This window comes from Aptenodytes forsteri, unplaced genomic scaffold, assembly GCF_000699145.1.
Source record: "Aptenodytes forsteri isolate BGI_AS27 unplaced genomic scaffold, ASM69914v1 Scaffold53, whole genome shotgun sequence".
Lineage (NCBI taxonomy): Eukaryota > Metazoa > Chordata > Aves > Sphenisciformes > Spheniscidae > Aptenodytes > Aptenodytes forsteri.
Window position 1 is genome coordinate 6594687 of NW_008795909.1, and position 22970 is coordinate 6617656.

At 41.5% G+C, this 22970-nt stretch overlaps 1 protein-coding gene across 1 annotated transcript in view; it reads right to left on the reverse strand.

Moving 5' to 3' along the window:
- Positions 1–19892: 19892 nt before the first annotated feature.
- PTPRG (protein tyrosine phosphatase, receptor type G) overlaps positions 19893–22970 on the reverse strand; it is a gene marked incomplete at its 5' end in the record, with an annotated part of 334807 nt that continues 331729 nt past the window's right edge. Inside the window, one exon of the mRNA XM_019473421.1 lies at positions 19893–22268. Within this exon, the coding sequence (XP_019328966.1) occupies positions 22122–22268 (147 nt within the window). The remainder of the gene's footprint in view (positions 22269–22970) is intronic.

The window sequence follows — 22970 nt, forward strand, 5'->3', positions numbered from 1 at the left end:
GAAGGCTGATTTTCCTAGGCTCCCGCCCTAATCAATGCAGGGAGATAAGCTCTCCTTGACAGTGATGCAGAGCATGAGGCTGAGCATTTGGAGTTGCTCTGAAGGACCAGAGGTATCTTTCTCTATGGGCTATATAGGGAGCTTGGAGAAACGGGCTTCCTCAGATTGGTGCCCGGAATTATGTACCTGATCAGTGTCTGATCATCTGCTTCAAAACCAACCACAGCTTATGTCTATCACATCCTAGTGGAGGTTCACTGGACCTCCTCAAGGCTGATCATGCCTGCTACGTGGACAGAAAGCCTGTCAGCTTTGGTCTGATTTGAGGTTCTTGTTTGAAACCGTAGCAAGTTTACTGAGGAGCAAGTCAGTGCCTGCTAATGCTCATGCGAATCCGATCACATGCAGGTACTGCTGGTTATTTAAACAGTCTTCCAACTGCTTTCCCACACCGCTTTGACTGGACTTTGTGTCCGCTCTTGCTCTGGGATGATGATAGACACCATCTTCAGTTTTAGTCCGTTTGCACTGGGTATACAAGTCAGCCTGTAACTTTTATCCACTGTAAGTAAGTAACGCTATTGCCATCTGGTCTTACATTACAATTGTCTTATTCTGTAATGATGATACATCTACAGAAGCAAAAAGTCCTTTGAATTTTAATATATGTATTTATGTGACTGTCAGGATGCCTGATATTAATAGCTTGACTTTTACTGTAAGCAGAGGTAGAAGAAATAACACCACCTTCACAGTTCTGGCACAGTTGCCTTATGAGCCGAATTCTCAGCCCATAGTTTGTGTCTCTGGTTTTTGCCATACAAACCTGAGCAGGAGTGTTCTATTTTTTTATTTCAGCTTAGATTTTGAATGCTTTTATTATGAATTTCTTCAATCCCTGAGAGAAATTAGAGAGGCAACAATGCTTCTCTTATTGCATAACACCAACATTTATTGACAATAAAAATAACTAAACTTGCGCAAGAAGCCAGTTTCTAATAAACCTTCTACTAGGTTGTTGTTATGAAGGTTGAGCTTTTCATTTTTTACAAAAACCCCACTCTTTTTAAAGAAAGGTCAGTCAATATTTTTAGAAAGATTTAATAAATTACTTTCCCCCTTACCATATCTAGTCTTTTGTTGAATTGTTTCAGTTCCTATTAAAGCTTCACAAAAATGTTCCATCTATTATATTTCTTCTAATAGTTTTCTCTTTTCATTTTTTACAAAAACCCCACTCTTTTTAAAGAAAGGTCAGTCAATATTTTTAGAAAGATTTAATAAATTACTTTCCCCCTTACCAAATTTAGTCTTTTGTTGAATTGTTTCAGTTCCTATTAAAGCTTCACAAAAACGTACCTTCTATTATATTTCTTTCTAATAGTTTCTCAGCCTTATAACTATAATAAATTTGTCAGTCTAGCTTCACTGAACACTGGACCTGAAAATCCTACCACAACAGATTATAAATATAACCATTTCTAAACCCTTTCAAGAAGTTTTACCCTTTCTTTCAACACATTTTATGTACTCAGCAATTCAGTGAAAATAACCTTTCAGAGTCATTCTCTAAACTCTCTTTCTTGGTGATAGCACAGTCAAGTCATTTGATCAGTCAGTCAGAAAACCCGAGTTCTGTTCCCATCTCTGCCACGGTGGATTCATAGTCTGAACCAACACGCTTAAAGCCAATGTTTTCTTAAGTGTTCATTCAGAGGAAATGACCAACTTGACCCATATAGGGCCTGATTTTCAGAGCAGCTGAGTGCTCAGGACTGCAATTTAAATCATTTTGAGCGGTGCTCTTAGCACTGCTAAAAAAAAATAGTCTAATGGCATCTTGTTAAGTAACCAGAAATGAAGACCCTTGGAAGTAGCTTTTATAGCAGATTTTAAAAGATATGCAAATACCTTTTTTTGCCTAATCTCTTTCCTCTATTTTGCTTCTATGAAATTTGGTTGTTGGTTTTCGGTTTGGTTTTTTTTAGGAGCGAAGTTACTTTTTTTTAGAAACACAAAATACTGTTTTGATAAACAGTTCTCTTCAGGACATGTTTTAAAGTTTGAATGAATGAATGTAAACAGAATGTAACAAAACCTTTAGAACATTAATAACCATACTAAAAGCAGAGAAGCAAGCAGCATGATCACATAAATCTAAGAAAAGCAAACAGAATCTAAGTATCTCAGGCCCTGTGTCATAAAATGAATCAACTTTGCTTTATAACTCTGTAAAGAGTAAATAGCAATGCATCATATTTGCTTTGTAGGGATGAATGGGAAGCAGAGAGAGGCAAGGGTTATCTGAGTAATATAAAAGCATAATTAATGAATACTTCCAAGGGACACAAACAGTCTGCACTAATCCCAAATTACAGCACATACTCTATCCTTCAATTTAAACCCCCTTCTCAGGTTTACCCATAAGCAGCAAATGGAGGAAAAGATGGACTACCTCACCCCTCTTTCCTTTTGAGAGAATTGTTCAGCTGAGCTCCTTGCAAGCCTGTTACGGGTCATTCTGCTTATTTGACCAGCTGTGATGGTTATGGTGTGTTTCTGGTCACCTGAGGTCAAGAAAAATGAAGAGGTATAGAAAAAGCTTTTAGGATGATCAAGATAGTGGAGCGAGCTTGTTTTGTGAGAAGAGATTAAAATGTTTGGCTTATTTATCAAAACAAAAGCAGGAAGAGTATCCGATTGTTTTCTACTAATACATGAGTAGTGTTAACATCAGAGAAAAGAAGCTTTTTAAGTAAAAAGATAGAGCTAGCAGAAGGACAAATGGATGTAATGAATAAACCTTCTCTTGAACAGAGAAGTTTGAGGCAAGTGCTTAAGCATCAGACAAGTGAACTTGTAGGACAGCCTCCTAGACAGAATAGAGGGGGAGGGAGAGCAAGAAAATGGGTTCATTTCAACACAGACCTTCATCAGTTTGTGGCTGGGAGTCTGAGACATGGCTTTCTGTGTGACCTTCAGGGAGAAGCCTGACTTGCAGAGCCTTTCCAATGGCAAGTCTTTCGTAGCAGCCATGTTCTGCTGAGCAGTGCTGGTGGAATTCCAGAATCACATCACCAGCATCAATATTGTAATCCGCTGCTAGTCGTCTTTGAGAGAAAACCTGGAAATTAAAGCTCCAAGTCACCTGCTGCTCTGTGCCTCTGGCTATGGGTCGTATTGCAGAGGGAAAATCGGCAATAAACCACGTAATGCAGAACTTCTGCGGTCTGTTTGGCTTTGCCTGCCAAGCCAGCCTGCTTGCAGTTGACACCAATGCTATGCAGGTGTGTAGAGTATTGCTACGCCATTCAGACATTGGAAGGAGAATGTTTTTAACAAAATATCTCCATGTTGTGAAGATCTTCCCGTCTGCGTAGGCTTCCTAATGTAAACTTCTATTTGCTGTGATCTCACTATGAGCTTTATATTACGAAGTCCTACATGACATTATTTGCAGTTGGCTGTTTGTCTGAACCTATTTCATAGCCTAAGGCACAGAAAGGCAGGTGAATTTAAATTTTAGCTTTCAAGTTGGTTCTCAAATGCTGTCAGTTTAAAATACTAAAATAACAGCAAGTTCTAACAACATTCTCAGATTTTCTTGCCCAATTGACTGTCTTTGGCTTTACTGAACAGGGCTCTATTTGTGATCAGAGTTATGGACATCACTATAGAGTCCAGGCTTTAAAATAACTGGGTAAAAATGTCAGCGCTGCCATTGACGTGAAAAGGGTCAATGCTTGGTTCTCTGTCATTTATGTTTCGGCTTAGCAATAATGTAGTAAAGGAGATTTTCTTTGGAAAGATGAAGCAGTAAGTTCAGTAAGAAATATGAGAAAATAAATACATTCCAAGGAATGAGAAGATTACTTTCCTTAGGGAGTATCATTTATTTTCTTCATTAAACCATATCACAGGAGGTTGATGGCTAACCATCAGTTGGTGGTTAGCTCTTCAGTTTCTGGAAATGGACATGACTCTGGCAAAAGCTGTAGAGTTACAGCAGTTTAGTTACAGCAGTTACATGCACACATCTTCCACGTCTCTTTTTTCAGTAATTTTTGAAGTTGACCAATTGCAGCCAAATTCAACACCAAGGTTACTAGTCCCAAAGACATTGCAGTTCTAAAAGTTTTGTGAAAATAGGTGGCTATTCAGAGAAAAACAAAGGCTATAAGGAGAGCTTACCGTTTGCTAGATGTCAGAGGGTCCACGTAGGATTTTCTCCTACCAACTCAAATCCATATCCATAGGAAAACAGGCTCCTTGGTTCTGTTATTCATAGAGCTGCATATCTACTTACAATTTTTCTGTATTTAAAGCAAGTGAAATGAAACCAGTTTATATAAGCAGTCAACCGATCTGTTGCTAAAATATGGACTGCTGTATAAATCAAGCCGTTAGTGAGATGCCCTAAATTTCCTCTCTGGAAATGGCTCTCTGTAATTGGCTAATCTCTCAAAACACATTGTGCCAACTGGAATAATCAAACAGGGCTGATGTTTAAAATTATGCTTCCCCAGTTCTATTTAAAAAATGTAGTTCATAACTTTTATATACTTTGAATTGTCTTAGACTGTTATAGACTCTGAGAAGGGACTGTTGTCTCTGCACTAGAAGACGCATAGCCAAGTGAAGAAATGGTTATAGCCTCTTTTAATGTATGAGAGACTGTGGGTGTTACCTGTAGGAAAGATCATGAAAGCATTGTTGGGATCCATGGCCTAAATCCCACACAGCATGCTGAAGGTAGCAAGGTACATCACCACAAGGTGCTGAAGGTACCTCCCAAAAATGTAATCTCTGGCAGTAAAGGGTCATTTTCAATGTAACCGAAGTATTATTTATCAAGCACTTTTGGACACTAGAGGAGTCATTTCTGGGGCACATCTCCCACTGTAGCTACAGCATAGAATTAGGAGTAACATTCATTTAAAATCAGAGACCAGATGAAGAAAAGAAACTATAGGAATTCATTCTGAAAGGGAACTGAGTATTTTTAAAAAAATAAAGAGCCAGTTAATTTGGGACAGTAAAGTTCAAATTATACAACGCAGGAACTATTCAGTCACTGAGTCTTTTTAGAGATGCACTATGAGAGAGGACCAAAGTGAATCAGTAAAGAGAATTTTTAAAGGACTTCAGCTCTACTCCATTGCTTTTGGCTCTTCAGCTAACTGCTCTTTTCCATGTGCCTTCAGTCTTAGCCAGTGGGGTGGTAGGAGTGCAGAAAAGCACACACACCAAACCAGACACCCATGCCAATACCCACTGCCCATGCTGACCAGAAGCTGCAGCTGGTGATCCACTTTGTCAGTCCACACCAGCTCACACTAGTGTCTGTGTGCGTGATAAAAGCAACGTACTGCTCTTGACCTTCATCGGGTTTTGTGCTCTGCATAATACCCAAACCAAAGGAAACCTTAAAGGCTAACAGCCACCAGTACAATGTACAGCAGGATGTACTTGGGACCACAGCTTGAGCAGCCTCTGGCCAGGCAATCCCTATTGCTCTGCGGGAGTCTGCAGAGCTGAGTGTGTGACCCCAGGCTGTGTGGCAGTGTCAGGAGCAGCTCTCACCATGCACTTGAACCAGCAGCTACTGCAGAATTTGCTCCTCTCAGCTAAGAGAGCATTAATTGCTAGTGTTTAGAATTGGGCAGAAAGGAAATACCCATCTAAGGATGTGCCCTCCACCTCATTTTTACCCCCCACCCTGTTCTTCCAAGCTGAGGTGCTTTTACCGCAGAACCTAAGTGCTCCTGTCTCAGCCTGATAAGTAACCCTGTATAAGGAATTATCTTCTAATGAACCATGTGTTTGCAAAGCCCACACAAATTCTGAGAAAAAAGGAGGTTTTCTTTTCCCCTATAGTTTATTGAGAGTTTTTGTTTATTTGTTTGGTCTCTTTGCATATGCTTGCAAGACTATGAGGAAATACAACCCTTGGAAGGCTGGGAAGTTGTGGTAACATATGCCTTCCTTCTCATCATCTTCCTGGTGTAGTCTATGTTTAGATTTCATTCACTTGCTTATAGAAAAGCAATTGGATTAGTTCTAGAAAATGACTCAGCATGACATGGGGGTGAAGAGGAAGGGAGACAATGAAAGATCTCACAGTCACAAGATTGAGATATACAATAAATGTGGCTTGGGAAAATTATTGGTTTACTTTGAGTAAAATTTTTAGAAGGCGGTTAGATTACTAGCTACTTTCTAGGCCAAAATATTTGTCGGAAAATCAGATTAATCTCAGTGGAAACACTAAGTTAGAAATGGCATCATTCTTTTTAAACTGTCAAAAAGTTCTACAAAGCCCCGTTTGTAGTTACGGAAAAATAAGCACACATCGTAGAAGTGCTTTAGAAAGAACCATCCATTTGCAGTCAGGGTGCAGGATTCAGATCTGTTTGCCACGACACCATTGATGTTCCAGACAGATCTTCCCAACATAACACAGGCAGAAAAATCTGTATTACTGAGAGCGTAGGAATATTCATACTGTATCCTGTTTCTAAGAAGGGACAAAAGAGGATATCCAGGGAAAGTGATAAAGAGCAACAGACATTAATTCTTACCGGGCTCTGACAGTCTGTAGACTATGCACATCCTGAACCAGAGATCGTATACACATCTTCGTGTTTATTCCTCAGTTTAAACTCCTTTGTGTAAATGTTTGAGGATAAGGTAAAGAGCACCATACATAAATAAAGAGCAAACCTGTCTCTTTATTATGCATCCACACACTGCTACTGATGATGCACATGGGTCCACAGCTAAGGTCCCAGGATACTACTACAACAGAATAATTACTATTCATCATAAATATCTTTGTCAGTAGACTGAAATAGATATGCCTAAAATTGCTCAGGAAAATATGCAGTAATGCTGAAAGCCAAGAGATTTAGTGATAAGGTGACAGTAAAACCTTGGCTCCACTAAAGTCAAAATGAACTTTGCCAGTGGCTTCAGTAAAGCCTTGAGAATCTGCCCAGACCAGCTGCTCTTCCTGGATGTCCAGAGACCGTGTCCTGCCTGAAGGGGCTCCGAAGAAAGGTGTGCTGTCATAAATTCAGAAAAATGGATTTTAACAAGCATGTACGCACCATGAATGGCTGTGCTACTCTTTTTGTGAACAACCTACTCCTCTTCCCAGCTTTGCTATTAATTTTCACAAAGTCAGATACTGCAGCTGAGTGCTCACGGTTGTCAGCGTTTGCATTCCACCTTGTGAGGGAGAACTGGCAAGAAACATTCAAGTACAGAGGATTTTGTAAAAAAGAATGTTGGCTTGCTATTTAGATAGCACTGGAAAGTGACTGTTGTGAAAAATGAAAAACTTGAGCATAAACCACTTTTTTTCCCAAGCTTTCCATCTTCTGTACATACAAATTGGGAAAAGAACCACACCCAGTCCTTCTTTGGCAAATTCTCCGGCCATTTTACAGCAAGTGCTTCTGCTTGTCGGTTTAGTACTTTATGTTGTGGCCATTTTAGTGAAATAAATCTATTAAGAGAATGGCTGACATGGACAGGAAACACGGTTTAGTGTACTGGTGAAGCTGTATCTTCAGGCACTAGACAGAACTCCTGAGAAAGGAGGATTGAAGGTACCAGCTCAAAGATGGGGATGAGAGCAGAGATGGCCATTGCTGTGGCCTCACCGCTGCACTCGGACCCACAAACCTGTGTAGAGCTCTGCTGACTCTGAAGACTGTTGGCAAACTCTTGGTCTTGTTCCCAAATCTGTCTATACTGGTGCAATGGCAAGAGCTAAGCTTCTGCCACAGGCATCGGTTGCCATGCGGGGAAATGCAGTGCATGGATTATTGATAACCATGTCCTAGGAAGAAGTGGAGCCCTCCGGAATATCAGCAGCGTGTGATAAAATCTAAACAAGGAACACGTAATGAAGCTGGGATTAGCTGCACAGAGAAACTTCTTAGTGCTCGAGTGCTTTCTGTTTGTGCTGTAATCTGTCGCAGTCCATACTACAACCTTATAATGAGGTTAGTTTATAAATTATTAATAGATAATACGAGCACCTGACAGATAAGAATAACATGGGTTACAAGCTCATCAGTAGATAATGCTCTATTGCAGTAATAATCAACCTGCTGAACTCTGTAATCACCTATAAAAATTGAGACCTATTTGTGAAAATATCTATTAATTCTTACTAACTATTATAAATGGGAGTTTAATAAAAAACATGGCAGTAATAGACATACATTATGAGATCACTTTTTTAATGCTATTTTGTCTTTCAGCACTTGCTTATGCTTGACAAGATCCTTCTGTAAATAGGGAATGTGTCAGCTGAACTCAGGTGCGAGGAGAGAGAGAAATTTATTTTTCTTCTATCTTTGCATTGTTAGGAAGCTCGGGTTTTGAGCTGGGCAGAGGCAATAATGGTTTCATGAAAAAAAAACCAGTTTGTTACAGCAGTGCATAGAACAGCGGTGCAGGTAAGTTGGGTTATGTAGAAAAGACATCCTCTGGAAGTCACCCCCCTGTAACAACTATTCCATATCAATCGAATTGTATCCCCTAACCGTAGGTGGAGAGCTGGGTATCTAAACGGGGCAATGGCCTCCTGTGCCAACCTGGTCACTAAGTACCTCATACCCACCTTGGATCTCAGGTTCACGTGGATATCTGAGAAAGACTTTGGGGTTTGTGTGCTTAACACAAAAATCATAATTGCAGGAAGGCTAAAATTCCACTCTCCTGAAGCTCATTACCTTCTAAATTCCCTCAAGTCTGGGACTCAAAATAATGTTTTTGGGAAAGCAGGATGTAAGCTAGAATAGCTGTAATGACATGGTGTGAAACCAATCATTATCTGTTTTACACAAGTTGAAAATGAATTTTAAAATCCATCAAGAAGTTAAGAGTAAACATAGAATATCTGGAATTCTTTTACCTGGAGGTCTGCTGCCATTCAGTTCAGGAAGACTACAGATGTCCCCAGTGCTGTGGAGGTGCCCCCCCTAAAAAGGCTATGGATTTAGTGCCACCATTTTCCAAACCCGGCGTGGAGGTGCTGACTATATAGCTTTACAGCGCTATATATATTCTCATCTCCTATGAGAAGCTGAACTGCAAGGATGCTACCTGCTCTGCAGTATGGCTGGGACAAACACTTAGCCGTAAGGATGCAGCCTACCTTTAGTGGAATAATTGTAGGTCTTTCTTCATATTGCTTTGCAAAAGTACCTTGTATCCTTCACTGGAAACTGAAGTCAACAAAGGAATGGATAGGAAGGATTTTAGTGAATAAATTGGCTTATCTTCTGATATTATAGCGGTAGATAAAATGAAACAGAAAAAAACCCGAACCCACAAAAAACAGAACAAGCCCCTTCCCCCAAGCAGTAGCATTTTCAGTCATTATACTGGGAATAACATGCAACAATAGGATTATGATGACTGCAGATGTACCATATTGAAATAAAATCAGTTTAAAAGGCAGGAACAATATCATCATCAGGTAGCTTTCTTGCAAGGTGGAAAATAGCTTTAATAACTTTATTGTTGGAACTAGTCTAAAAATATAAAGGCTCTCCTCCCCCCCGCCCCAGTACAACAGTGATTGTGTTAAAAGCAAGACCTCTGGGTCTAGAGGGCTCTTTTGGTGTTCCCAGCCTATGAAAAACAAGGGCTATGGCATGCAGCTGAAAATCAGCAATGCAGAGTGTTGAAATCTCATTCAGAGATGGGTGTATCTCAGAGTACAGAACCAAACAGGAATATTCATTATATGGAAAGTTAATGCATCACACTGCCTAGGAAAGATGCTGAGAGGTGGCACAGGAAAATCAATAAAGATTGAAGTCTCTATAAGTGCAGGCAGAATGTGGAATAAGAGCTCCAAAGGCAAGGAATCCAACTGCCAGTTAATATTACCTTTTTGGGACATGCTTTTTGGACTTACCAAGAAGGAAATAACATAATGGGACTTTGCTCTCTATTTTGGAAAGGGACCACTGTATAGTCTGAGGAAGAAAAGAGATGATTCAGGCAGAAAATTTGGGCAGGGGTGGCTGCGTGCTCAGGAAGACATCAGCCCTGCTCAGGGCTGTTCATTACTGAGGTTGTGATTAAGTGCCTGTTAATAATAAATATCTGGCCAAAGCACCCAAAGCGGTGGGTTTTATGCCAGTTGTGAGAGAACGGACTTTCCTCATCTGGTGTAAAGTCTGTGGGCATACAGCCACCCCAAAACAAATTTTTGAACAAACTGGAAACCACCAGGAGGGCATTGGACGGGGTCAACATTTTGTGCCATGTGTCTGTGACTTTGTGATCATTTGCAAAATTAGCTTTATCATGTTGTGGAACATGGTCTTCCTCCCAGTTACATGCAGCGGCAGGAGCATAAAAACAGGGATCATCTGAAAGAAGTAAGGGCATAAGAAGTGTGTGTGTGTGACTACTAATATCCCTTATTTGCGAATTTTGGTGTAATTTGAACAGCTTTATGCCATTTATATTAAATCACCGTGTTCTTCTCGCTTGTCATTTTGGAGCTTATTCTTTTTCTTTTTGTCATACCTTTTATGTGACAGGCTCCAAGCTTAATGTATTTTTTTGGCAGTTACATACTTAATCTTCCCGATTCCTGCGGATACCAGCACAACAATGTGTTTCAGAAACTGTTAAAGCTGATGAATCAGAGACCAGTCATTGATCTTTGCCAGGGACTGGAACTTGCTGAGCCTTGGCTGATCAGGCGCCCATGACTCAAGCTGGGGAGTTAGGAGGAAAATTTTGGCAGATAGATAGAGAAAACTCTGTTGTGACAGGGCTCTGCTCATCTGACCAGGTTAGGTTGAATCAGTTATTCTTCCTACGCAGTCATAAAATGTTCCCCCAGTTCACTGGGTGAATGTTATGAAGATATAATGACATGAGAGCTGGCTACGGCACTCTGCTGTTGTGGGGTTGTTATGATGCGAGAAAGATACAGGACATTTTTTAACACATGTAAATTGTAAACACAAACAATGAGATAAACAAATGTTGTAAAACATACCCTGCATCAAACCAGTTAGGTATGCTTGTGGTGCGCCTCATTCTTTCCAAATGCATTACACAGCAGACTACTATGAGATCTGTAAACCTATCAGATGAATAAAACCCTGCCTATTGCAAATGTACCTGTGATGACAAAGAACAAAGACTGAGAAGAATTTACGTTTTTTTGTTACATAGTGGCATTATCAACGAACGCAGTCACCTTAGCTTCCTAAGGGCCTACTGCTACAGATTCCAGGAGCTACATCATTGCTAGGAGGTCAATAGCATTTCTGAAGTGCATACAGGATCTATAACCTGATAGTAGACAAGCCACCTGCATCCTTTTTATTTCAGAAAAAGAAAAGACAATAGGGAAAAAAAAAAGAGCAAAGATTTACTTATGGCCAATTTCACAGGCTGCAATCAATTTACAGGTCACTAGGAGACTTTCAGGCAAAGGCATAACATGTTTAACAGGCTCAAAGTAAGATGCTATCTAGAAAATTGGATTTAAGTAATAAGAAAGCTTATTTAAAGCACTAAAATTCAGAAGGCAGAGCCTTTCATAACCTAAGTTACTGAACTTTTAAGAGTTTTCATTATTCCCCCCCCCAATGGCGTTTTTCAGCTTGAAGGCTAGTATTAAGCAAAACTAAGGACATTCTTTGCTAGTTGCAAAGTGTGATAACCTTTTTATACCTAGCTAAATAAAGTGTTAAATAGCTTAACCCTTTTATTCTGTGTCACCTATTTTTACACAGCCAGCTATATTACAGCTACAATAGCCAACATCTTGTTTTGGTCACGGTCACACCCATGGCATTTGAACAGGATGGATGTTCTGCAACCTGATGTTCTCTGCAAATGTCAGTTCACGATGTCATGAGTGAAATTATATTTAATTTAAATGACACTAAGGATAGTTTAAATGAAAACTACAGCTTAGAATCAGAATGTTCATCTGATGATTGGACTCAGAGTTCGTCCAACGGTTCTGACACTGAGCCAATACTGTTAAAGATAATGATTTGAGCCTGTTTGTTAGGAAAAATTCCTGGAGGGCGAAGCTGTGTGGTGCTGATGATCCCATCAGGCTGCATGTAATGAAGGCCTCAATTTATTGTTTTTCTATGGTTTTCTATTCTTCTTGATCGTCTGCTGATGGAACCTGATAAGCACCTTGTTACAGAAAATTGCTCATTTATCTAGTACATGCAGGACACCCCCATTCCATCCCTCTTGTGCACCACATAGGAACCTCTTTGCAGAGAGAAAACAGCCAGGCTTTCTTTAAGAGATCATAATTTTCCTCCCATGCATTGGCTGAGAGAATGCTAAAGATCTCATTTTATCCTGCAATCAAGCTCGTCAGCTCTCCCCTCGCTTTTCCTTCCCAGCAAGGAAGAAGATTGCCGTCTTCCCCTCTCGCAGAAAGAAGGGGCATACAGCATCTCGGAGCTCTGGTGCTGAACTACAGAACTTGCTGTGGCACGTGCCAAATGGATATTATTTGAAATAGAGTTCTCCCTCCCTTAAGTCTCATTCTACAAAATTCATGGCGATCGTCATTGTCACCAGTATTTCTTGTCTCACTAAAAGTCTGTGTGAAGGCAGCACCTCAACCAATGCACGAGAACACACTGACCACCATAAGTGACTGTGGGGCACGCTGATTTCTTGCTCTAGCAGACTATCAAGTCTTTATCATCTATGATGTCCCACACACAGCCTACTGACTACCCAGTGTGAAGTTAGTGCAAATCAATAGAAAATGGGCACACGGAGATGTGGCAGGCAGTTGGGCAATGGATGGTGCGGGGAGAGACTGTGGGTCTGTGTGATGCATGGCTGAAAAGCCACAGTTTCTTTATTAGGATGTGAAAATATTTTTCAAGAGCCTGTACTAGATTTCTTACAGTGTCTGGGTTTTATTTAGAGGTTCCCTCTGCTGCCTCAGTGTCTCATTCCCCCAGGTCTGGCTTGTGAGGGCTAGTGTGACACCAGCTCACAAGACTGCACATTACCTTCCGTACGCATATGGTACCTATGACCAGACCAGCAATGTTTTATGGAACAGTACCAAAAGTAGCCATCAGCTGTCTCAAACCCATACTAGGCCAGATTCATGTGTAGGAAAAGCTTTAGTGCTCTGTTCACTCCTGGCTACTGGCATCATCCCCTGACGGACCCAGAGAAAGCTGGGACCCATAGACCCTAAAGGGTGCAGAAAAACATCTACATTACATAGGAGCCTGTGCAATCAGTGCCTGCTGGCCCTCATCTTTCAGATGGGGCATCATTTTAGATCACAAAAAACCAGCAGAACAGCTGGTGGAGGGTTGTGCCACGTTCCCTTCTATCAAGCCTTGGGCTTCCAGCCAATAATGCTATCCTTCCAAGACAAAATACACATACCTTCTGGCTTTCTTCTGATGTTGACTCAGAAACTCTCTCTTTCAGCAGCTCCTTAGATATAGGAACAAAGTATTTATGATTAGATATTGTGCAAGAATATCCTGTGATATGGGACATACGACAAACAGGGTTTGAATTTGGGAGTGACAGAAATTATGAGCCATACAGAAAGCATGGCTCATGGACACAGAGACAGTGAAATATGAAATATTGGAAACCGCTCCCATAAGAGACATGGAACTGAAATGCAGAATCTTTTCAAAATTCAAAAACGTAACATAAAGCACCAGCAAAGCAGGCATCAACTCCTAAACAAGGATTTCAAGACATAAGGAAGATAACAACTTTAGAAAAGAAAAGCGAGCCCAGTGACTGTCAGATTAATTGAACACAGTGTCAGGAAAGATTGCTTTGTGAAGTGTTGCTTCTTAAAGCATTACGAAGTCAGAAAGACATCAGAAACATTGATTGGCAGCAAAGGGGAAACAGAAACCACAAGTGATCAATAAGGCAGCCGCCAGCAGGTGGGGGTGACACGTCAGTTCATGAAGCACTTCGCGGAGCTTGAAGTGGCTAAGTAATAGGACTGGGACCAAATCATTGATCAAAATTATTTTTATGTTGCAAAAGGTCTTGAAAGTACACCTTCTGGCATTTGAATCCATTTAATAAAAATGCTGCTGTTATTTGTGCCTGCTTAGCATGACTGCTAGCAGCCTCTGGAAGCCTTAAAGGCTAAACTCATTAGCTATTTATTACAGAAGAAGTTGGGATCTCCTGATACCACCAATTAATTCAGGTGTATTGTTAGTAGTGGGAAGTGCTGGTAAATCATATCTTTGTTGCCAAAATATTAATGAACTGCTTGTTACATGTTTCCACTGGATATAGGTCTCAGCCAGGCCTCTTCCCCAGCGCAAGCGCAGAATCCAAGCACTTTCTCCAAGGCTTTGCCTTCTCTCTTGTCCTCCACTCCCGCTGTTGTTGCTCACCAAGATGGCTCGGGAGGACCAGGGACTGAAACGCTGCATTGCCAGAACAGTGACAAGGTTTGCAGTGTAGGGGGCTGCTGCTGAGCTCGACTCAAGGTGACGGTAAGTTAGAGAAGAACAGCCACCCTGTATCCCGCAGAGAGCTCTCCCCTGTGTGTTGTACGTGCACATGATGCTCTGGCTAGCAGCAGGGTGGGGGCTCCGCTTCAGAGCTGCCACTATCTAATGAAAATGCCATTTTTCATTCAAGGAGCATTTAAGGGTCTGCCTTGGGTTGCCCTGGTTTCTGTAGCTGCTACAGACAAATCTTTGTTGCATCACTGTCCTAGGCGATGTTCCCACTGCCCAACCCCTACCTTCCTTGTGGCTGTTCAAGCTCTATTTCTTGTCATATCTACCAAAGGTGTAGGGAGATCACACCCGCCCTTCAGGCGTGGTGTTTTAAATACCAGGAGACACTCTCCCAGGCCGCCCTCTCCAGCATTTCACTAGGCAACATCCCGGTTCATCCTGTCTTTGCTTAGAGGATTTCCAGATCACTGACCATTCCTGTTGCTCTCCTTTTGCCTGTCTTCAGTGGGGTTTCACTTTTTTCTTGTGTGGTTCTCTCTCCCTTCAAGATACGGTTTTAAACCTGCTGTGAGTAGGATGGGAAGGTTTCCTTACCTGGTCCCAGGTTAGACCTGCCAGGCCTGCGTTCGTCTTTCTCTTGCAGCAAGTGGTGTTGACTCCTGTTCAGCTTGCCATCAGCTCCATCCTTCAGGCACTTCCCAGACAAGTGGTATTTAAGCAGCTTTCTCATATTGTTGTTACGAAGTGCTATGTACCCACCTACCTGAGCATGCAGGGGCTGCCGTCTTCTCCATGGAGATACGGCAGCCAAGCTGGGCAGAGGAGCCTTCCCCAGGTGCCCAGCCCCAGCTGCCTGCCCCTGGCCTGAAAGCCACGCAGCGGGCACTGGGCTCTTCTTGCTGCTGTAACATCCCCCAGGGCAGGCCTGGCAGGCAGGGAAGCAGCTCCCTGCCCTCCCATGTCCACTCCCTGAGCAGCAAGGCAGGTGGAGCCTGCCTGCGGGCTAGTGTTGGGCTGTTACTGGGATGCAACATGAGGCAGCGCCCTGGAGCAAGGGCTGGAGGAAGCACGCTACGAGGTCAGGGGCTTTGCAGGAGTCAGCAGGCTGTGCTGCTAGGACTGTGGCGTCACACTAATCACAGTCCCCAACTAGTGTCCCAGGCTCCCTCTTTCTCCCAGTCAACCAGAATGTGGACCTTACAGGCGAGAATGCAGCAACACAAAAGGCGGCAGATGTATAGTGTATTGATTTTAACCAGCAATTTTACGTCAACAAGCCATTTTGGTTATTGTTGTTTGTCCAGGTGCAGGTACTGCTCTGGAGGCTGTGTGCCGCCTTGTTCCTGAAGGCTCCGTCAGCCCAGGCAGCTGCCGTTCCCCCACTGCAGGCAGGTGTGCCTCCGCGGCTCACTGCTGGCAGCAGATCTGAACGAGAATGTATCCACAAACCCAAGCGGTTTTCCCACAAGAACAACAAAAAAAGTAACACGCGCACTCAGCGCAGAATCAGCACGGGAGGCGGTATGCGGAGCTGTCGAGGTTTTGTTGCAAAACACCGAGCATCGATGGCGTAACGTGCGCCCGTTTCAGTGACAGCTCTTGGCTCAGATGCAGCAGGGAGGTATGACTACTAATGCGCTCCACGGGGAATATTTGCTGCTTTCTCTCTAGGATTTGGAACATCTGTCCTTCCCTCCCAGTCTGCCTGAGATGGGGATGAGTACTTTTGCTTTTTCTGCCACAGCTCTGGGGTTAGTTGAGCAGCGAGTTATCGCAATAAATCAGGTGACGGTGGCTTGGTGGAAGCCCCTGTTCCTCCAGGCAGACGCCTGTTGATAAATCAGTTAGATCTAAGGAAGGGCACACCCAAAGGCGCTGGCAATAAAGCTCGGGCTCTGAGGTCCCGTTCTGAATGGAGACAATCCCCCTTCCAAAAGGGATTTCGATGGGTCACAACGGTCTGGGGAGGACCAGCGGTGGAGAGGGAAGGGGGTTACTGGCAGCTCTCTAATAGTCGGAGACAATTAAGAAAGGAACACAGTTCCCAGCTGAGTACTGCTTGGAAATTTGAGATCTAATTAAAGCAGGCCTTGGATCTCATCATTCTTCCTGCACGCCTGGGACAATGAAATACTGACTCGTGCATCTGTTCTGTATGTGTATTTGATGCAAATAAGGAAGAAGTCTGTAAATACATCAAAAACCATACTTTATTTTATGTATAGCAATACAATTTACATATTAAATAACACTATAATAGAATGATTTGATATAGTTTAACATAACAAAAAGAAGATTCTTCAAGTTACAAAAAACCCCCAAACAAAAAAAAAAAACAAACCGAACAAAAAATCTCCCTCAAAATACTCCCTCCCACCCTCTCCCCAAACCAAACACCACATTTTTTTTTTTTCTGAATGGATCAATGAGACAAACGTATCCAGTGACTGGCTAAGTCTAATTCCTATTGCACACACTGACAATGGAATCCAAAAAAAAAAAATCCAACTTTCACAATCACTGCCCCAAAGAAATGACATGTGTGGAAATCTTTTTTGGAGTGTGATGATGGTGCCTCACTACCTCGAAACACAGACGGTATGTATTCACATAGCCACCACAGAACTAGGAAGGAGGTGAAACTAGAAAAAAATTAGCTTTATATGAAAATATAAAATTCTATGATTATATACCATAGATACAAAGTTCCCAGAAGATGCTTATCCAAGCAACAAAATATTTGTGGAAATCTTTTTTGGAGTGTGATGATGGTGTCTCACTACCTCGAAACACAGACGGTATGTATTCACATAGCCACCACAGAACTAGGAAGGAGGTGAAACTAGAAAAAAATTAGCTTTATATGAAAATATAAAATTCTATGATTATATACCATAGATACAAAGTTCCCAGAAGATGCTTATCCAAGCAACAAAATATTTACAGTTTTAATGACTTGCTATTTTAAAAATGAAGGAAAAGAAAATAGGAGTACACATGAATGCTTCGGTCTTTAGAAACAATGGCTGCTTGCTAGTTTCAAATGTTCTAACAAAACAAAAAAAGTCACTACCCCAAATGTTGGAGAGTTGTGACATTGTATAAAATTGACTATCTCCTCTTTTGGAGACGCTTATTCTTAAAACTCAAGACATTTTTCTTGAAATTAATTATCCTCTGTAGAAAATGCTTCCCTTTGCAAATAGTTAACAAAAACACTAAAAACAGTTTAACAGCTAAGACACAAAGTAGAGGCCAAATCTCTTCATTATAGTTCCTTCTCTTTCTTTATTTTTGCATTCCTTCTCCTTTGATAAGTAAAACCAATGTAGTTCACATTGTTAGAATGGCAACAAAGAGAAGAAGAGCAAAGGGGTAACAGTAAGAGTTGAATTACATCTGTAAAAAAAAAAAAAGAAAAAGAAGAAAAGCAATGCAGTGGATTAACAAATAGGCTTTTTCCCTTCATATAAAAATTGGCACCATTTGAACATAAACTTCAGAACACAAGATCTGATGTCAGAAGACATGAATTTGAGAAAGACTGCTAAATCTTTAAGACAACTATGTTTTAATTTTTTTTTTAAAATTAAGTTGGTTTTGTTTTGCTGAGAATTAGTAGCATGTATCTTTGGTAGAATCGATATCAATAGTTTTTAGCTTTTAAATAAAATATATCAGCTTAAAAAAAGATTAATAAGAAGGCAGTTGTGCTGTGTCAAAAAGATTCTTCTCCTAACGTTCCAACGTATCACTCTGGGTTCAAGCAATTCAAGCAGTCAGAAACTGGAAAAACAAGTGAAATTTTGCAGATCCTGTAAATGATTCCACTAACCTAGAACAGACCCACAGTACAGAAACAGTCACACACAAGAAGTAGTTTAAGGGTTTGGGATTTTTCTTTTTCCTGTTCCTAAATTCGTATTTGGAAACAGACACTGTGAAATACTAAGGACAAATGCTGTTTAAAATGAATGTTCTTTAGACCTTGGTCCTGCAGAAGAATCGGTGCTTAGCCTGCACGCCTGAGCAGTCCTACTGGCTCTCCCAGACCTGCCTACCAATGCCAAGTTCACCTACAGGAGCGTTTGTAGGACGGGGCATTCGGCTGAGACTGTCACCCATTTTAGATGTTAAGATGACGCAGCAGCTTTCCAAGCATTCCCTCCTGGAAAGCTTGGCTGCTCTTACGGGCTCAACGCACAGAAGTCTTTTATGTCTGTCACATGGTCTGCGGGCGCAGTACACACGCAAGACATGGAGAAATAGTATTTTCTAAATGTAGGCACACACATATGCACGTGTACTTCAGTCCTTTATTTCCTTATTTCTCAGGGCTGGTGCTGAGGACCACGTTTTATAGCGATGGGATATACTCAGGTTCTCTTAATTTGCAGGCCTGCACATTGTCTGGGAACTTCTGATGCTTGAAAGACATCCCGACCGAATGCCAAGAAGTGGTTACAGCGGGGGGGGTGGGGGGGGGGGGGTGGGGTGGTGGTGGTGTGGCAAAAGCAAGGTTGCGATGCACAGAGTGGGACTTTGGCCAGAAAGACACGAGAGCATCTCAGCGGAGCTCTACGAGTGCAGGTCTCTGAACACACGCTCACTCCTTCTGCCAGTCTCGCTCAGTCCCAGGGAAAGAGGTGGAAATCCGTGTAAGAGAGCAGAACTGCAGCTGCTTACAGCAGGATAGATTTGGCTCTTACGCGCTCTTAATCCTGACCTTCACAAGCAATTCCTAGCTTCATCCACTCCAAGCCTAATGCATCTTTACCATCTATTGGCTATCTGACTGTCAGCACAGCACTTAACACGCAGCTTGAGCCCCCCGAAGAAAAAAAATCCATGGAGAACTCAGAGAACATCAGTGTAAATTATTTCCCCATGGATTAAACCCCAAGCAAGTATTTCAGGTGCGGGAAAATGCCAGTGCAAATGCATGGATTTCCAAAGCATCTACCAAAGTTCAACCCCACAGCCTTCTTTCACTGATTTTTAAAACTTGTGAGAAGGTAAGGGATTAAACCAAGGATATTCAGGCAGTGTGTCATGAACCACAGTTATCTTCCATCATGCCAGTGAAATGAACGTAATCAGCTGAACGTACTCAACAAATCCAACCCTCTTGATGCCTGCAGTAATTTTTGTGTCACTTAGCTCTTGTCAGGGTTTGAATTCTTAACTTCTCCCTACACCTCCCCAGGAACTTAAATACTTCAGCTTGAACTGATCCAACTCATCAGAGTCCCTTTGTGCTACCAGCCGGAATTGCCTGAGGCCAGGATCACTACTGGGGGCTCCCCAGGCTCTCATGCGGGTGCGCACTGGCCAGCAGTCCACCCAGCAAAACCTTCCAGCCCTTGGCAGGCAGCGGTACTTGAAAATTTACTTAATCCTTGTTACTGGGCTGTAGCGACTGGAGAGCCAGTCTTAACCCCTACCAGACATTAACTGACTCCCTCCTCGGTGCTGGGTTGTCGCAGTGCAAAGGGGATGCAAACTACAAAGCGATCTTTTGAAATATTTTGCACTTTTTTTTATTTGGCCTAGTTGGTGCTGGACATGGGACTTCCTTACCGCAACCATGGATGTATTACGCTGTTCAGCATTAGCAGTTATTTGGATCACTTGTACGGAGGGATTCAACAAACTGAGAAGTAAAAGGTAACTATGTAAAAGGTTGCTGATGAATTCTTAAATACTTTGGTGTTGAATTAATCAAGCGTATCCATACTAGGAAATCTTTCCCTTATTAAAAATAAAAGGCCAGATGTTAGCGCATACCAGTTTGCATAGCTCCTCTGCTCAGCGGGGCCGTATCAGCTTGTACCTCGTGAGGTTCTGAACAAAAATACCTACTCTCAATACAATTTTAAGCAGTTCGCTCTCAGCTTCCTTGCGTGTGAAAATGCACAGAATCTTCCTCTAAGCTTCCTCCCTGCCCTCCCCTCCAACCAAAGTGGATTTTGCCTTGCCAAATGTCTATATTCCAGCAAGATTGGATTGGCAGAAATTAATAGGTTTACATTTAAATGAGAAACATGGTGTAACATTTTGACAAGTCCTGAAAAATTACAATGCGTGTTTTGGGCAGTTGAAATTTAAAAGTAAAGAAACTAATGCCATATATAAGGGGTAGTGCCTTTAACTGTATACCAAACATCAGGATGGCTGAAATGACGTATTTCTGTTTCAAGGCAGATTCAATAACCCCTCCCTACTCAGCCGAGCTATGAAGGACATGATTAGCTTTAATTTTCAGGAGAATTACGTATGTGCTTACTGCTTTTGTTAAATAGGGATGGACCTTGTTGAATTGCGACCAAATACAAAGGAAAAGGGAGCCAGTGAGGATGTATACTTAAGTGCTCCAAACAGTAATTCAATTATTTATATAATCCGGGGCGAACCATTTTATTGGTGTGGGAGGGAAAACACAATAAGCTAGGTTTGTGCTAAAGAATTAGTCTGGCAAAAAAAAGAGGGAGAATGTCACTTTATAGGTAGTTTTTTTATTAGTTTGCTTCACCAGTAAATATGGATCAGTACTTTATGTTTTAGCACTAAAGTATGAAAATTACACACCTGTAAAAATGGCATCTAACAGTTATGAAATTAAGAAACGCCTGTCATCATGTAACATACCATTAGGTGTGAGGTCATATTCAAGAAATAATAAGGAAATTAATGTGTTTAAAATATTGAATAGCTTAGTAATGTAAAATATTGCTACCTTCAATATATCTGAAAACAGGTCTGATTTTGGGTTGTAGTAGATTTCTCACTGTATTGGCTCTGATGAGAATTAAACCAAAGTACTTTCCTATCACAGGGCTGGTTAAAAACTAAAATCGACATTTTTCTGAATACATGGGGAAACTTTGAAATTGTAAATTCAAAACCTATCACTGTGTCCCACATATGAATTGCATCTAATTTAGAATTATATTGTATGTAATTTATATATTCCATGTGAAGCAAGTCTTGGGCCTGTAAGTGTACAAAACAGCGATTTGAAACAATACAGAAATAATTGTTTCAGCTCCACAAGGCTATTACACCTTCACTGTAGCTCATAATCACCTGCCACGTTTTGTTAAGAAAGGATGAACACTGCTCATCCACTCCACTGGAATGCAGAATACCGATACCAAAACTGTGACGTGATCATTAAAATAATAAATATGGTATGAAGGGGTACAGTATCTGTTGTAGAAAGACTCCACCTGGCCTAGCATTCAAGATTTAAGATTTGAGGATCACTGTAGTTAGCAAAACTTCACTGCATTTAAACAAAACGGAAAAAGCGTATGTTTGTTGTCATGGAATGTCACATCAGGGCTTGTCTTGTATTAGAATATTATAGGCAGTAACACTGATCATATAGTGCAAACTAGATAAAATTGCGTTTCACTGTGTGAAATAAACAGAGGTGCAAATGCTCAGTAGGATACCATTAAGACATAAAATGGCAAAAAATAAATATCAAAACTTTTATCAGTGTAAAAAAGTAATTGGGTTATTGTATAACCTAGAGTCTGGCAAAAAAGGCCTCAAAAAAGTTCACTCAGTCTTCAGAAGTTCTACAAATTAAGTGCCTTTTCAGGTTTCCAATTAGACAAGAGACTCCATGCTTTCTGCGGGATCAGATTCGTCACTGGCCATCACAGCACCATTTTTGTCCAGTGTCATGGGACCGTTTCCATTTTCCTTAGTGCTGACTAAGCTTAGCATTGCCTTATAAAGAAACTGGTACTGCTCCTGGAAAAGAAAAGATAAGTTATTTCAACCCTTTCCGTGTACATAAGTGAGTGGCACTTAAATTTGGCATTTCCAGGGAAGGTCGCGGATATTCATTACTAGAAGCGTACATACAGCAAAGAAAAGACTTAGAGAGCAATTACCGTTGTTAATCCAGTTTAACCTTGTCAACCCAAAATTCCAGTTTTGGGTAGATTATATTATTCCTGATATATTATTAAACACTACAGGAGGGCAGGACAATACCTGACCCCATGGCTCAGCCCCAGGTTGTTCCCTTGTACCGGCAGAGCCACGCACACTGAGACAAGGGTGCTGCTCTCGCTGCACACTGAGCGAAGAGCCCCTCTGTTGAAGCTTTATCTCCCTGCAGCTCTACCTGCCCGCTGCTGCATCCCTTCAGATCACAACGTGCCAGGTTTAAATAGCACAGCTTAACTTACAGGGCTGGCAGGGGCATGATGATGAGCTGAAATGTCCTCCTCTGCTAGGGCTGCCTGTACAGTGACCCCCTAACTGTACGAGAAACAAGCTTAACTGCAAACCAGAGACTTACAGTGCGGGTTTGAGGTTTATAAAAAATGACTACTGTACAGAAAAAGCACAAATGCAAATTCTGCTTGGTAGCAGATGCAGTAAGGCTTGATAACATACAGAATGTGTGTTTTAGTTCATGCTTTCGGTCTCAGATGAAAACCTTGT